A 17111-nucleotide genomic window follows, 5' to 3' on the forward strand; every position below is an offset into this window, starting at 1 on the left:
TGTTCCAGCACATTAAATAACCCTTTCAATATATTTAACATTTGTATTTTCTATGTTTTTTTTTAATTGTTTTATTCATTATCGGTTTGATGAATGTTTGAAACCTTTCAACTTTTGTCGCATCAAAAACACTCAAGATATATTGACTGAAAAAGTAAATATGATTGGTGTTAAAATGGAAAGAATTATTTATACAATTACACTGACAGACTTATGATAAACATGGCTGATAGTGACAATGAAATTGACCTCATTGAGAGAACAGATAGTGAAATGGACGAAATTGAGAATTAATATGATTAAAAGATTTTATAACAATGTGTTATTTTAAGAAATAGATACGTATAAGCAGAGTAGAAATATAACAGTATGAAAATTACCTACATATGTTGGAAATGACACGCTCACACAAACATTCGCATCGACGAGGCCCCTAAGCGGTTTTCGCGGTGTTGCAGTAGCGAGTGTCGCCACTCGAGTCACGTTGATATAATATTGTGTTTCAGTGATCTTTTTAAAATGCCAACGTATAGCTTGGTATACGGCGCTGTTTCAACTCGGCTTCTTCATAACCGGAGCTATCATTTATTAAATTTCCTGGTGATTTTAAAAAGTAAAAATGATTTAATGTATGAAAGTTGATTTTTCTAATAATATTATTATTATAAGTTGTTGGTACTCTAATTATAGAGTAATAGTGTGTGATCTATTGTAATAAATTCATGAAGATAATACAAAATGTTAAACTAAGATGGCGGCTGCAATAGATTATCAAGTTTTTATATGGGTGTGGTTCTCGGAATTGTTTTTTTTTAGTTATTTATTTTGGACAAAAAATACTTACAAACGAGCGTACAGGTCACCTGTTGTTGAGTGATCACCGCCGCCTACAATCTCTTGCAATACCAGAGGAATCACAGGAGCGTTGCCGGCCTTTAAGGAAGGTGTACGCGCTTTTTATGAAGGTCCCTGAAACATCGCATATGGAAGTTCATTCCACAGCTTTGTAGTACGTGGAAGAAAGCTCCTTGAAAACCGCACTGTGGAGGACCGCCACACATCCAGATGGTGGGGATTAAGTTAAACAGCTCTTCGGAACACTCTCCGTGATAAATGGCGTAGAAGACACACAATGAAGCGACATCTCTACGCAACGACAAGTGAGCCAGCCGTTCGCAGAGCACTGGGTCCCCGACAATTCGACCCGCTTTACGTTGCAAGCGGTCAAATGGATCGATTTGATACTGGGGTGCGCCAGACCAGAGATGACAGTAATACTCCATGTGTGGCCGGACCTGCGCTTTGTAGAGCGCTAGAATGTAGGCCGCCTTGAAGTATTGCCGTGCTCTATTAATGACGCCCAGTTTCTTCGAAGCCAATTTGGCTTTGCCCTCCAGATGGCCACGGAATTGGCAATCGCTCGAGATTTCGAGACCCAGTATTCCGATACTAGGTGAGGCTTTAAGGGAAGTGTTGTCGAAGAGCGGCGATACGGCAAATGGGGTTTTTTTGTGGTAAGCTCGCAATCATGAGTCTTTTGGGGGTTAAATTGGACAAGGTTCAATTTACCTCATTCCGCGACCTTCTCAAGAGAGGACTCGATAGAAGACAGCAGTTTCTCCTGGCACTGCTCGACGATTTCCCGAGAGAGACCTGCATGGCCCGTGTATACGGCATCACCAGTCCTGTTGTCTGCATATCAATGAATATTGGAGGTGTCCAACATTTAATTGATATGCAGAGGAAACAGCGTGGGAGATGGCACACAGCCTTGGGGCACTCCAGCATTCACGGGCTTCGGGTTCCAGCAATATCCGTCGACAACGACCTGTATGCAGCGCCCAGTGAGGAAGCTGGAGTTCCACTTGCACAAGGTCTCGGGAAGCCCAATTGATGGAAATTTTGAGAGGAGCACCTTGTGCCATACACGATCAAAGACCTTCGCTATATCCAGGCTAACTGCCAGGCCTTCCCCCTTGCTTTCAATGCTGAATGCTATGTGAGTTGTTAAAAATATAATATTAACAAAATGATGAGTTTTTGCAGGCTTACAAATTTAAAGCCATGATGGAGGCCCTGCCAAAATTAACGTCGCAAACGCCGTCGCCAACGGCCAACGTGAGTATATTAAAAAAACAGTATTAAATTTAAAAAAATATATATTTTTACTGAATAGGTTGTAACGAGCGTACGAGTCACCTGATGGTGGTACCTTTGTAATCAACACCAGCCATACTCTCTTGAAAGACCGATGGAATTATAGGAGCTTTGCTTATCCGTTACTTTTTGTTACCAATTTCGTATTGATCAATCGATTTACTTATTGATGAAATTTTGTTTTGTTTTTTGTTGTTAACTAAATCACGTTTCTTCTTATTCTATTCCTGCACTGCTGAGATAAAAGAGGAAAGCAATATACTGAATTATGAATCTAATAAAAAGGCGGTCTGCTACTATATAAGTTAGTGCATTATGCTTACGATAGATGCATTTTAAAACCACAAAATTGACACGCCGAGAGCAAATCATAACCTCAACCTCTACGCGTTATTTGTTTCTAACCAGGTAGTATATTATTGAGTACTTTCTACAGCTGTGCCTACCTTAGTAGATAACCAATGCACGCCCCTGGTTGGGCTTATTTCCCTAGCGTTAGTGCCATCCATTTTCCCATTACCATGAACCTCTTTTAAGTCTCTGCCAGCTGTGTGACCAAAGTGCTGCAGCACATTTTGGAGGCAGGTGGTGTATAGTCTCGCTTTATTTTGCATTATAAACTGAGCTTTTAAGGAGACATTGGTGTGGCGGGCAGTCTTGGGGGTTCGGAGCAATGGTCGCTATCGCGTTTTGGTAAAACAAATAGCTCTATCTACTGTTAAGGCCGGAGCGCCTATTTACTTGTTCGTGTCCGTACTTTGCTGTTGTGTGTATAAATAAAACAATTTTTGATACAGAATGCAGCGACTGTGGATAGGCGTGCAGTTGGTGCAGATAGACTGCGCCCTGTTGGAATAAAAGGATTCAATGCAATGTATAATTCTGCTGAGGCTACGGAGAAGCAGAAAGACGAGGTATACGATCATTTAATGTCATTACTAGCTGTGCCCTGCGTATTCCTGTACCATTAATATTTCTTGTTGTAAAATACAATATTATATTAATTATATAATATATTAATATAAAATATAATAATATATTAATTATATTGAAATGAAAACATCTTTAGGCGCGCTGATCTCTAGATATTGAAAGAGTTTAAGCCATCACGCTCCGATCCGTCGGCTAAGAGAGAGTAGCTCTGTGAGCCACAAATTACGCGCGACGGCTGCGCGAGCTCATTTTTTTCCCGAGTTGATGTTCATTTGTCGCGCGAGCCACTATGTTTAAAGTGTAATATATAAATTTAGTACTAGCTTTAAGATTTCTGGCACCTGGAGACTCCAATACTATCCTGCCATACCTTTCTAGAGTATCAAAACAGTCAATTTCATTGTCAATTGTCCATTTTTATGTATTTTCCACGCTAACCAATTCACCAAAACTACAACCATCCCAACTGTGTGCGAACGAACGACAGAAGCTCGTTTGATGCCGTTTCAAAACCGGATAGCGAGCGGTTCGCCCTGCGACACGTTCGAGCGCGGCAAACTCGCGTCGCCGCGCGCGTCTACATGCGATGGTTTGTCGCGCTTAATTTGTACGCACCTTAAGTTTTATCTTCGCCTTTATGAAGTTGTGACTTAATCATTTTTTAAATGTTACTTTCGTTTGCAGCATGAATTGGATCTTGAATTGGAGGCAATCCAGCAGCGTATCCACACAGAGTTCTAGGCATCAGCCGAATTCAATCTTGTTTTATTCAACTATTTTTTATTTTTTATTCTCCTTTTTTTGTCAATGATTTTGACTCAACGGTTTCAAAAGTATTAAACTGATACTGCTCAATTAATGTATTGAGAAAGTTTATTTTCTTTGATTGTTCTAACGTTATTCGTCATTCGATTTCATTATTTTATTGATCATCTTCACATTTTTCTTTCTATATTTGATAGAATTTAACGCTTTCACTAAATAGGAAACACGTGGGTTAAATTCTTTGGACTTATTATATTTTTTTTTAATTAACATTTTTTTAATGAATTACGATTTTGTGTTTATGTCGTCATTTGTGTAATTGCAAATCTAACAAATTTTGGCCTTTAGCGTGTTGCTTTATCATTCAGTTCTACCCGTTATACACATTGTTTGAAAGAACGTCTGTTATTAATACATGTTCTGATTGTACTTACTTGGTGATTTAATATGCATGTTTATTAAGTAGAACTTACTAGTTTTCATACAATTTCTATGCTTATATGGATGATATATGTTAGTAACAGAACTTAATGTTTTAGAATTGTTATATGTATAACAAAGCACAGGAGGAGCTCGACATAGTAAAGTGCAACAATTGTAAGATGTGAGCACATTGGAATTAGGTAAAGGGGTAACGGAATAAAAGCCATACACAGTAGAATCTGTAACTCTTAACTTTAATTGATCCGCGAAAATACTTCATTCAGCACATCTACTAGTTTGCCGCAGCGACAAGAGCTATCAAAGATAATACGCATTTTGCGGTCAGAAACGGTCGCCCAGACGTTCTAAGCGGTTATTTTCTGCTAAGTGCACTCGCTTTACTAAGCGACGAAACTATCGGAACCACACTCAATTTCAGCTGCTCTTAACTCGTTGGAAGTTTCTAACTCTACTCGGTCCTCGTTAATCGCTGGCGAGAAGACAACTGCCTGCAAGGATCACGAATCCCTTTTCTGAGAGTCTGTTTTTCTTTCGTCCTTTAACTTTATTTCATCGTTTGTAGACACAAAGATATGTGGTCACGACAGAGCACAGTGTGAAGGATCCCTAAGTAGTTGTTGTATGATTATATACTCGTACTATATTATGTAGCAATGCACTTTAGGTATATATCTACTACCACTTTGATGCTATATCTGCTCAAAGATATTTATAAGAGACTTATTCTTACTCCATATTGTGTCAATGTTGTTCCTATGTACGCGTTTTGTATACTATAATTCCGTTTAAATATCGTATAGAAAGGGCCAAATAAAAACCTTTTGCATTCGCAATGAAGTTTAAAGTAAATATTTTCTCTTATGCAATACACCTAATATCTTCCATTTCTTTTATAATAGCAATGTTCACATTGTTTACGTTTTGTTGAGTATAATAATTTATCATGTTTATCCTTATCAATCAATAATTTCTAAAATTTTCGATCGCGTATGACCTTGACTGAATTTTAATGGGAGGGAAACGAATAAAATTTACAGGAAATTGTCTGAAACGTAGGCTAACACGAGTATAAATACTTGTTTCAAGAAATGTTGCGATTGTTAGTCTTAAGAGTAACACCTACATATAATTTATATTAAATTATTCAATGCTTTGAATGGCATTAAAAATTATATTCAAAAAAATTAAATGGAAAGAGGGTAGGTGTATTTTTTAACTTGTAATGCGACTAAGGCTGTTGTTTACATTATATAATATAATGTATTTATTATTAGGCTGTTACTAAAAGATGCATCGGACGGTCAAATAAGCTCTTGTTTTAGATGAGTTATTAATTTTTATTGCCTATTTGTTTATAAATTATGTTGCACACGACACATGACGCTATTGTGTCGTAAAGTTTTGAGTTTAATATTATTTTACTGAGTTTGTACAATGTAATATTAAAAAAGCAATTTTTTAGTTGGTTCAAATTCAAATTTTAATTAGTTTTTAATACATAATCTATTATCACGTAAAATGATTATAATATATTTACGGGTCCTATTTGAAACTATGAAATTGTTTTTTTTTTTAATTTAATTTCTTCTATATTAAAAGATAATTTGCTTCCTAATGATATCGTCTTAAAGGTCATTTATTTTACGATAATAATTCCTTGAGAAGTCTTCTTCATGTCATTCGAATCACTACCATCACTTTCGAAACAGATTGATTTTTTAAATACTGATTATGTTAAAATTAATGTTTGATTTATTTTGAGTTATGTTAGGTGATATTTAAAAATTAACTTATTTTTAAATTAAATGATATTAATTTTTTTCTAGGAAAAATAAATGATTTTTTTATTGTGAAAGTCTGTTTAAAGACTTAACGCCAGCGCAGTTAATAGTTTCCATAATGCGAATTGAGTTTAAGGTTGGCAGATGTTCGTGGGAACTAATTTGTTATTATTGAGCTGGCGTTTTGTTGTTTTTTGTATTTTTAAAGCAACGTTCCTTTATCATTTGCTTACTTTTTTTTTGAGTCAATGAAGTTATTTTTTGTGAGTTACATGACGACTTAGTGTTAAGTTTTAAAGTTTTTATTATCTTTATGGTGTTTTTTCTTTATTTAAAAACATCACCAAATAAAGTACGAATATTTTTTTAATTTTTTGTTTATCTTTTATATAAGAATTCCAAGACATATCCATCCTGACTGTCCTGTTTATTATATATTATGTTAATTCCGAATTGTACAAAATTATGTTACCTTATTGTATATATTTTAAAATAGTTAAACAAAACCACCTCAAAGGATTCTTAGATGGAAACATTTTAGTCTGTTGTCGGATTGCATCTTTCAGTAAAATTATTGTAATTAAATTATTCGAGATATCGTTTCTCGAATATGACATCGTAGCATTTGTTTAAGAATGCATAGTTTTTAGTCCAGGTACCAGCAAAGCTGATGACAATTTGTTTTTATATGGAAGTAGAATAGTGAGCGTGTGGATCGGGTCACCTGCAACTGTCATCATGCAACTTTTCAAATGCACTTTTTAAAATAATAATTTCATATCGAACTCGGAATCACAATGAAAGTAAAATAGTCGATCGTGCCAGTTTTTTAATCAACGCCATCAAAATGCGTTTATTTCTTTACTTATGGTTTATATTATAACTTTATTGACACTTGAAACTTCTTAACCTTCTGGTAAATCATAAGAGAAATGTCACAAAACTTCTACCATATTAAATGGGTCCCCGATTGACATATCCGTATGCTGTCTGTGCCTCGTCAGAATTATTTTCAGAATGTACGATATGGATAAATATAAATCTAATATGTAAGTTTCACTATTGCATATATTAACAAGGGATCGCCTTTTATGAATTATCTTTATAAATGTCTAATATATATGTGTAGTACCTATAGTCCCAGTATCTGTGTCTATAGTCTCTTGTATCTGTAGTATCTATCAGTGTATACGATTGTTATGTTTAACAATACATAACATCGCATAGTTATATTTCAATAAATGTTTGTGTATGAGTTTGTCATTTCTTTTTTCACCCTCCAAAGTTCTGTTGCAAAGATCCAGATTCAAAAACTGCCTAAGTATAAGTATTAGTCTTCCACTGTGAGAGTGACTACCTCTCAGTTATCTTATACTGAGATCTAAAGAGCGTACTGTATGAAAAACGAAAAATGTTTTAAAATCCCGGTGTACTCCGTCAACATTAAGGAGCTTTTGACATTATATAAGGTAAGTATTTATATATATGATACAGTTACAATGAGTAGTGACTATCTTTAGTATAAATATCTTTAGCACAAAGTGAAACTTTCTCCCTTAATGTGTTTGTTTACATTATTTAACGGCAGGATCACTTGGCGATGCGCAGAGACGTCGCTTTATTGTGTGTCTTCCACCGCATTTATCACGGGGAAAGCTGTTTTACCTGTTTCCTGTCGCGGAATCCCACCTTCTCATGACACGCCACAAGCTAGGATATCATCCCTACCATCTGGATGTATCGCGGTCCTCCACAGTGCGGTTTTCAAGGAGGTTTCTTCCACGTGTAGTACGTGAAAGCTGTGGAATGAACTTCCTTCGTACGTACCTTCAAAAAAACCGCTCACACCTTCCTTAAACGCTCCTGTGATTCCTCTGGTGTTGCAAGAGAATGTGGGCGGCAGATATCACTTAACACCAGGTGACCCAGTACACTCGTTTGTTCTCAATCAAACAATCTCAAACAATCAATATATATGAATCTTCTAAACTCTAACAAGGATTCTAAAATCTTGGCCAATGATAGAGAGTTGATATAATGATTATAAATCCTCCGTATATATATTTGAGGAATTTAGTTGGACTACATGTGGACATGAATAAAGTGATTTTCATTTTATTTCTTGTTATGTGAACGCCGAACGAAGCGGATCTTCAACCTACTGCATTAGCTCATTATATACTAGCTGTGTCCGCGTCTACATCAGCGTGGACATGAATCTATATCGGCATGTGAATATAAAATAAGCCGCAACAAGTTTTTGTCCGTTTGTATGACAATGAAGCATCGACAAAATTGATCCCCGGCCCACTTTGTCGATAGTTCTTCTAAAATCATGAAACAGGTTTATATTTGCATGAAAAAGATTGTATGACACTTGGTGGACTGTCAAATGTCTAATAAAATGATGTTATAATATAATGAATGAAATAATAAAATGAGGAAATGTTTGTTAAAGTGATTTCCGACCAACTTTTTTATTATGACTAGGTAAATGACATTAAGGTGGGTCACGATTTAATCTTGTCGAGAGGTACATCATTGTTTTTTATCATAAGACATTAATAGATTGCTGAGAAGAAGTGAAAAATCCGATAGCATAGAAGTGAAGCCGTAATCAGTGCTCTTGTACCTCTTTAGGGCTATTTCGCCGGGACACCACCATACAGACACCAGATTCGCCAAGCCACACTGTAAGTAGGAAAAAAGTTAAAGAGAAACAAAACAAAATCACTTGAAAAACACAATTCTCTATCAGAATAATCTGCTGGGGAATTATCTTGAATTGATGGTATATTTTGAATTTCGATAAAAAACATTTCTATATCAAAATTATCCACCGTATAAAAACGCAATTAAAAAACACAACAACATGCAATGAGGTGGGAGCGTCACGCGGCCGAGTGTGTGAAACACAATACCACAATACACCTCTATTGTAATTAGCAGTGGCGCGACCAGTAACATTCTGTGTCGCGCAAACAAATTGGTTCTCCTTGGTGTCTCCAACAATATTTCTCTAACTCCAACAGTATTTGAAAATAGAAGTCGAATTTCCAGGAATATGAGTATAAAAGTTATTTGAGCCATGTATAAGAGAACGCAGTATACGCTATGCTCGGAGTTTCCCTGCGAGATCGAATCAGAAATGAGGAGATCCGTAGAAGAACCAAGGCTACCGACATAGTCCAAATGATTGGGAAACTGAAGTGGCAGTGGGCAGGGCACATAGTTCGACGGACAGATGACCGTTGGGGCAGTAAAGTCCTCGAATGACGACCACGTACCGGAAGACGCGGTGTTGGTAGGCCCACAAGATGGACTGACGATCTGGTCAAGATCACTGGAATATGTTGGATGAGGGCAGCGCAGGACCAATCGTCGTGGAAATCTTTGGGGGAGGCCTTTGTCCAGCAGTGGACGTGTTCCGGCTGATGATGATGATGATTATGATTAGAGACTGACAAGCAACTTACACTCAAAACTACACCTTCGATGCAAAGAAGTTTTCCTTGTGCTTTTTTTCAAACTACAATTAAATTCGACGTTTATATAAAAGCATTATCTACGGAGCTGCAACCTGTCAAGAACGCTGCTACTATTTGATTTTACCAGTGGGAGGTTCCTTTGCACAGGATGCCGGCTTGATTATGGGTACCACAACGGCGCCTATTTGTGCCGTGAAGCAGTAATGTGTAAGTGTTTTATTATTGTGTTTTGGTCTGAAGGGCGCCGTAGCTAATGAAATTACTGGGCAAATGAGACTTAACATCTTATGTCTCAAGGTGATGAGCGCAATTGTAGGGGCGCTCAGAATTTTTGGGTTTTTCAAGGATCCTGAGCGGCACTGCATTATAATGGGCAGGGCGTATCAATTACCATCAGCTGAACGTCCTGCTCGTCTCGTTATGATATAAGAAATTGTTCAAAATTAAAAATCCCTACATTTCAAAACATGCAACTATCGATTGCAAGTTCTATGGGAATAATAATCGAATAGATTCAACGATTAAACATTACCCCCATACCTAGTGAATTGTCAAGAGTGTCAAACTATATTTGTCAGACCATAGTGGTTGACGAATGAAAAAATTGAATCGATATTTTTGTCGATAATTTAGATCAGTGTATTAAAATAAATTACTTAAATAATATTTGTCAATAACATAAAAATTCTTCACTTAGCAAGCTTAGGTAACATTATAAATACATTTATAAGAAGTTAAACGTAATTTTTATGTCAATGTATTTTATGCAGTATTTGTTATAAATTTTTGTTAATTCACTGATGAATTTGACATTTAACAACCTTTTTGGCATACTGATTTCGTAGATTACAGTAACATTTTCCAAATATTTATATTTAATGTACAGATTCGACTCAGTTAGAATCTTATTAGTATATACGTATTATTACTGAACAAATTAGTATATGTGTATGTAATTATAATTTTAATATATGATTAAATATATATTTCACAAATTAGTATATGTATATATTTCCAATTGTCAACGTCCTCGGAGTAAAACTAATTTGTTCAGTAATTGACGCACTCATCCACAGTAGAAAGAATAGAAAAGAATAAAACTTTTTACAATTAGGTGCAACCTTACGTTAAGATATTTTTCAATAATTGCTTTAGTCTGTCACGTGGATTGCCATAATATGATGCTGCCCAATTTGATGATTCATTAAATCTTTAAATATTTTAGTTCCTGCAGTGGTGCATATTTTTACAAAAATATATTTATGTTTATATTTTGAAGCTTATCTGTATACAAATTTATGACAGATTCTGAAACTACAGATTCGAATCACATCCTTTGATATATAAATTGATAGATATAAAAGTTCTCTGCTGTCTATAGCAACATTAAACTTATATTCTCGTCTATTCAAGGCCATCTCTCTTGATTTACTTTGTAAAATGGCATGCATATAAGTACTTCACAAAGTATTAATGTTGTACAGAAATGTTCAACACCTGCAGCACACCCATTAAAACCAATAAATCCAGTTTTTCGTAAGGTGTCTATCAAAAGAATGCCATCTAGCGTTTTGAAAGTTTATAAGTACTTAAAATTTCGTAGTCGTTGCTATGCTGTTGAAACTAGAGAGATATTAATTATTATTTTTCACGTACTGATGAAAAGATATATATATACCTCCTCGGTCGATCCTCGAAGTCTGTATGTCTGTGTAGTAATAGCACAAAACTGCATTATAACACTATACATCGTAGCTACACTCCTGAGACACTCTAAATTTGAACGAGGACCAGTAAAAAAATACTACAAGCGGTGAACGTATGATACGGTTTAAGTATGATTGTTTTATCATAGTGACGGAGCAGCTGTTACCCCTTTCCAGGCATTGTTACCTATTTCGTGTATGTATAACCATTTACAAATGGATAGGAAGGTACACATACTTAATATCGACATTGTTTACAATTAGGTACAACCCTATCGATACGCATGTATTGAAACGTTGATATTTTTAATAATTACAAACATCACTTGTATTTGAAGTTTTTTATACTTTATTGGTGGAAAGAAATCCTTTCTCGGGCTATACTACATACCATGCTTCTATTTTAACATGTTATTATAGTGCAAGACGGCAACATTCATCGTTTTCGCGGAATTTCGTACGTTATCAAAATAAGAGCGCGACTGTCAGCCAGTGAATCTAATTTCAGTGAGATATGATCCGTCGACAATATTCGCGACGCGCCTGCCTCGCCCACAAGGCCATTCTAATCTCTTTAAACTGTTCTGTGGCTAATAAGCACTTTTGTGTGTATCTATTTGACGTAAATATACTTTCGGAAGAGATTTCAATACTATTAATGTTAAAAAAGTTTTATCATAATTTTTGAGCGTGATTTTTAAATGCTTAAATCCTTTAGTTGTGATATATAAAAATCAGCCTCGAGCAAATGACACTCGCCTTATTTGGTTTGTAAAATTCTTCATGTCCCTCAAGTACTGTACTTTCAAGAAGAGTATACCCCACCTTAAAGGCCGGCAACGTATCTCCTGACCCCTGTTGTTGCGGATGTCCATAGGCAGTTGCATCACCACTTACCATCACGTTAGCTTCTTTACCGTTTGCCCCCTCTTATATAAAATAATTACAATATTACAAAGAGGCCAAACACTATTATACCTGGGCCACCAATTTTATCAAGACCGTGCAAGCTGTTTTCGAAGAAGACAGACAAAATTTATACAATCGCGAAATTGGTGTCAGTCGGTGAGTCATCAAACGTTTATTTATCATAGAATTTTACAAAAATGGCACAGGCAGAGGGTAGAGCTTTACACAGTAGTATAGATTTGTCAATACTACTATTGAAAAATTTGTTCGTATTGATCCTTAAGGTATACAGCATTATAAGAGGAACCTTTAAGCTTAACATATTAAAGCTGTAGGTACAAAGGAATGTATAGATATAAAGATATATATGAATGGAATAGTGCAGAACGTTTTACGTCTTAAAAATTGACGCAGACCTGTTTGTATGACACTAGTGTCTCGAAATTTTTTGCGATGTTTTGTGCGATGGTGTACTTTTTTCGTGTACAAATTGCACGGGAATGCGGTCACCGCGCCATTTAAAACAAGACTTGTTGGGACTCGTTCTCGCGGTTATTTCCCGATTGATATTACTAATTACTTAGATACGCACTTATTTGTGTAGGCAAGACGTAAAATATAAAATCAATTATTTAAATATGAAATAGTACGACGTGGATTTTTTATCACTGTTTGTGGATCGCCCCCTTTCTATGGAACACTAGGAAAGGATTGTAAAAAAAAATATCAAACAAGAAGCTTGAAAAACCGAATATGAAATTTTCATTTACAATTTTCCTTCAAATGACAACAAATTTGAATAGTTGACGTTATTTATTATAATGACAACCTTAGAAACCTTTCAATAATAATGGTAGTTAGTTTAATTTAAAAAATGTTAAATAAAAAAAATCCTAATCCTAATATTTATGATAATATTATTGAGTATATTATGATTCAAGTGAGGTAAGTCGCTCATTATACACGAGGCTGTGCAATTACGCGACGGCGTAAATCAGCCGAATGTCTGGTGAGCGAGAAAAAACAAATATGTACTGCATAAATCGTATTGATATCAATATCGTCTTTGAGCTTAACCATGCTTCGTAACGTAGAATAGTTGCACCGCGGCGAGTTCAAATGACTGGGTTATTTTGTTGCTCTTCCATTGTACGAAAAATCGTAAGCAGCTTTTCTCTAGATTTTGCAGGTATTACGCCTTCATTTACATTTTAAAAAAAAAAGCGGGGTAAATCTACAAATTGTTCATCTTCTGTGCTAAAACTTGACATTTTTACAAACATAAATAAATATTATATACAAACAAAATATGAAAATTGTGGGAATTGGTGAGAAATTTTTTGCACTCGCCAAATGTTAGCGCCAGGTTTGATTACATATATCCTACTAACAAATTATAATTTAAGTCATATAAAGCATACATATTATAACAAATTTTTTTGTCATAATTAAGGACACATTTATTTATTCCAAAAATGTAAATATGATTATCAGCGGCATAAAACCTCTTCATTGTTACAAAAAAAACTGTATTACCCGGTTAAATTGAAAATGACCTGTCTACTCTCCATATACTTTGCAGTTAGGTGCTAATTTAACTTTGTAGGGATAATTCTATTATGTGTAATGCTAAGCACGTTCGATTTATAGCCCTTATAACGATGTAATAAGGTTCACTTTACGAGCAAGTGTTGTTGAAAAAAGATATTTATCGTACTGTACTTTGTTCCTTTAGCTTAGCGTGATTCATGTATGCACGGTACCAAACTATGACTCACTCAACTCCCCTTATGAAAATACGTGCCCTATGAACACGTTTCTTTGAATTTTATTCGTATTGTTAATGCAATTAGCATTATTCTTAATTGATGTCAGATGATAAGAAGTTTTAGCACCCAGTTAATCCAAACTTTCGTAAATGCCTATTTGTTTACTTTATTACAAAACAATACTGCGAGCTTCTCCAATCCAATTATGATATGAAACAATTATCTTTATCTAAGTACGTTCATTTATTTTTAAGGTTCCGTAAAAAAAAATCACCCAACGGAACCTCTTTTACTACTACTCCCCTATCTGTATATAGTGAACTGTATATCATAAATATACAGCCCGCGTACATATAGTATCTACATCATACATTTCATAAGTCGCATTAGTTCGGCGGCTTAAACAATGACGTTTGTATTTTATAATGCCGTCATAAGAACTATTTTGAGTAAATCCAAAATGGCCGCATACAATTTAAAAAATGTAGCTGTATCGTATTATGTCTAACATAATGGTAAGGAATCATTCATAAGCTGCCGACCGTAGAAAGTAAGGTTAGCGCGTGAGTTGAATGCATTCGGGGCCAGAGGTAAAGTGCGCGAGAGTATCTGGCACTCACCGCGTTATCGCGTTAATACTAAATTTGCGATCCCATATTATTTTTGTGATTTTAATAACGAATGATCAGAGTCCATTAGTTTATGAATAAAAACGAGTTTTTATTTCATCGCCAATCACGAGAATTATTTAGCAATAAATGTTTTATTCATGTTGAAGAAAATCAAAACAAAAATTTGAGATTTAATAATTAGATAAAATTAGTAAATTTTAAGCATTATTTAAATTTATCGACACAACGGTCATCAATTATAATTAGGTCCCAACACTATCGAATTCCTGATCTCTGCATTCAACTCGCGCGTTATCTGTAACTTTATACGAAAGAACATTCCGCAAGAAAACAGCAAAAAAATATGTTCATTTTATTTCAAAGAGGTTTCATTACCGGTATAATTAGCATCGCAATGAAATGACTACTTTTGACGAACCATATCAGCTGTTGAATTTAACAGCTGAGGTCACCCTCATAAGGGGAGTTCTGTTTAGTGTAGTACGTTTTTATACAGTTCTACAACGGAAGGTAAGTACTTCATACCTTTGACGAAATGAACTCAACTGCATGATTTAGGTACGCGTACCTCGGTAGAGTACGTACTCCCTAAACTTTATGAGATTGTAAATATATACCCCCTTATTCATAATGGTCCGCTAACTTAAAACAGCCGCTAAAAAAGTGTTTTTTCTCATTCTGACTTAGGTCAATAGAAGAAGACAGAGTGAGAATTAGCAATGCTTTAACTTAGTAGACTATTATCAATAAGGGGGATAAAGAATATTTAGTTAATAAGTATTACGTCACTAAACGCCAACGTATGTTGTTAGGAATATGTCGTTATAATTCAATGAATAAATAAGATTTTATACTATCTATATTTTATCTTTACCTATTATTAATAATAAAACTGCTCCAACAACGTCTCGTTTGACTCAAATCAATAAAATTCACTCGATTTTTTAAATATACAAGGTTTTAGGATGAAGATTCCTTATGTCTGCACAGGTAACTACTTTTTAATGACAAGAAAACACAACCAATGAATATCAAAATAGTGAGAGTTAGGTTAGTAAAAAAATTAACGGTTTCTAATAGTAGGAATGGAATAGCTAATCAGGAATGATATATAAAAACTTATACAAGACATACAACTCCGCTATTCGCGATATGTACTAATAAATATTAGTCACCAAGTTTTCATTCTTAGATGTTCCGGATTACATATTTTAAAACTAGCTGACCCGGCAAACGTTGTTTTGCCATATAAATTATTTTTGGATAAACCATTTCTTGGACATTGTAACATTACTTTATTTTTCTAAAATAATTGTAGCCTAAGTTACTCCTTATTACACCAGTTACCTGCCAATAAAAGTCCCGTTAAAATCGGTCCAGCCATTTCAGAGATTAGCCGGAACAAACTGGAACAAGAAATATTCATATACATGTAGTAAAAAATGGTTATTTCGATATTACAAAAAGACACTCCCATTTTATTTATATGTATAGATAACAATGCAAAATAATAGAGAAAAATCTTTCAATTAAAAGAATCGGTTGACAAGGCCTCCTAATTGTAATTGCACGAACGAACACTTAATGAAACGGGTTTTAATGAACTCCGACGATATGTGTCCCCCGTATCAGACCTCCACCGTGTGTTGATCTATTAGTAAATTGAAAAATAAAATAAACAGGGATCACATATTATGGATCCGTTGCCAGGCATAATAAAGGAACCTAACTACCATCAATGCGCGGTAGAAAGTCAATTTTATACTACTCTGATTAAGAGCTGTTTTAAAAAGCATACTAGTAAAGCTCTGAAATATAATGCGTCGAAGCTCCCTTCAATTTACCCTATAAAATATATTAGTGTGGATAATACCCGAAAAAATTTCTTTGAGTATTTTAAAGTACGGTTTAGGTGATGAGAGTTCAAACAGTCGAGGTTTTTAAACAAAGTTACAATATTAAAATAAATTAAAAGCTTATCTATAGCTTTTTTATTTTCTTTTATGCAAGAGTGGTGATATAATTCAGGATAGCAGACAGCCTTTAGAAACTCCATTGTTAACGCGATCAAGAAATTTCTATATGTATACTGAGCCGAGCGAGAAAACTGATCGTCCATTTATTATATAAGTCTCGGGAAGACCAAATGATGGATGTTTTCAAAAAGTGCCTTGTACCATACAGTATCATATGCTTTCGCTTTTCCGGACTTATTTTAAAAGCCTTCTATGCTTAAGATAATTGCATTGATATAACGGGAAAATCGCCATCTTATTGACTATATTAAAAGACGTTCCGTCCGTGCTTCTTTATAAGTAATAATAATCTAATATAATAAGTACAGTGTTACTAAGCTAATAGTGGAAACCCCCATACCATGTCTCGTCCCGATAGCCCTTTTTTATCGGACAGAAAAAAGTCTCGTTTCAGCAAGGTCTAGTATATTTAATACCTAATTTAATATTTAAGTATATTTAATACTTATTATCCATAAATAAAAAAAATAAAAAAAAACAGATCTTCTACC

At 34.8% G+C, this 17111-nt stretch overlaps 1 protein-coding gene across 6 annotated transcripts in view; it reads left to right on the forward strand.

Annotated features, from left to right (window-relative positions):
• Positions 1-7335, forward strand: part of LOC126978894 (roquin-1) — a 60416-nt gene extending 53081 nt beyond the window's left edge. For all 6 annotated transcript variants that reach the window (XM_050828009.1, XM_050828010.1, XM_050828008.1 and 3 more), the window contains 3 exons: positions 2047-2118; positions 2955-3071; positions 3775-7335. In XM_050828009.1, coding sequence (XP_050683966.1) covers positions 2047-2118; positions 2955-3071; positions 3775-3831 — 246 coding nt within the window. In that variant the 3' untranslated portion in view covers positions 3832-7335. The remainder of the gene's footprint in view (positions 1-2046; positions 2119-2954; positions 3072-3774) is intronic.
• The last annotated feature ends 9776 nt before the right edge of the window (positions 7336-17111 follow it).

Source organism: Leptidea sinapis, chromosome Z (assembly GCF_905404315.1).
Source record: "Leptidea sinapis chromosome Z, ilLepSina1.1, whole genome shotgun sequence".
NCBI lineage: Eukaryota > Metazoa > Arthropoda > Insecta > Lepidoptera > Pieridae > Leptidea > Leptidea sinapis.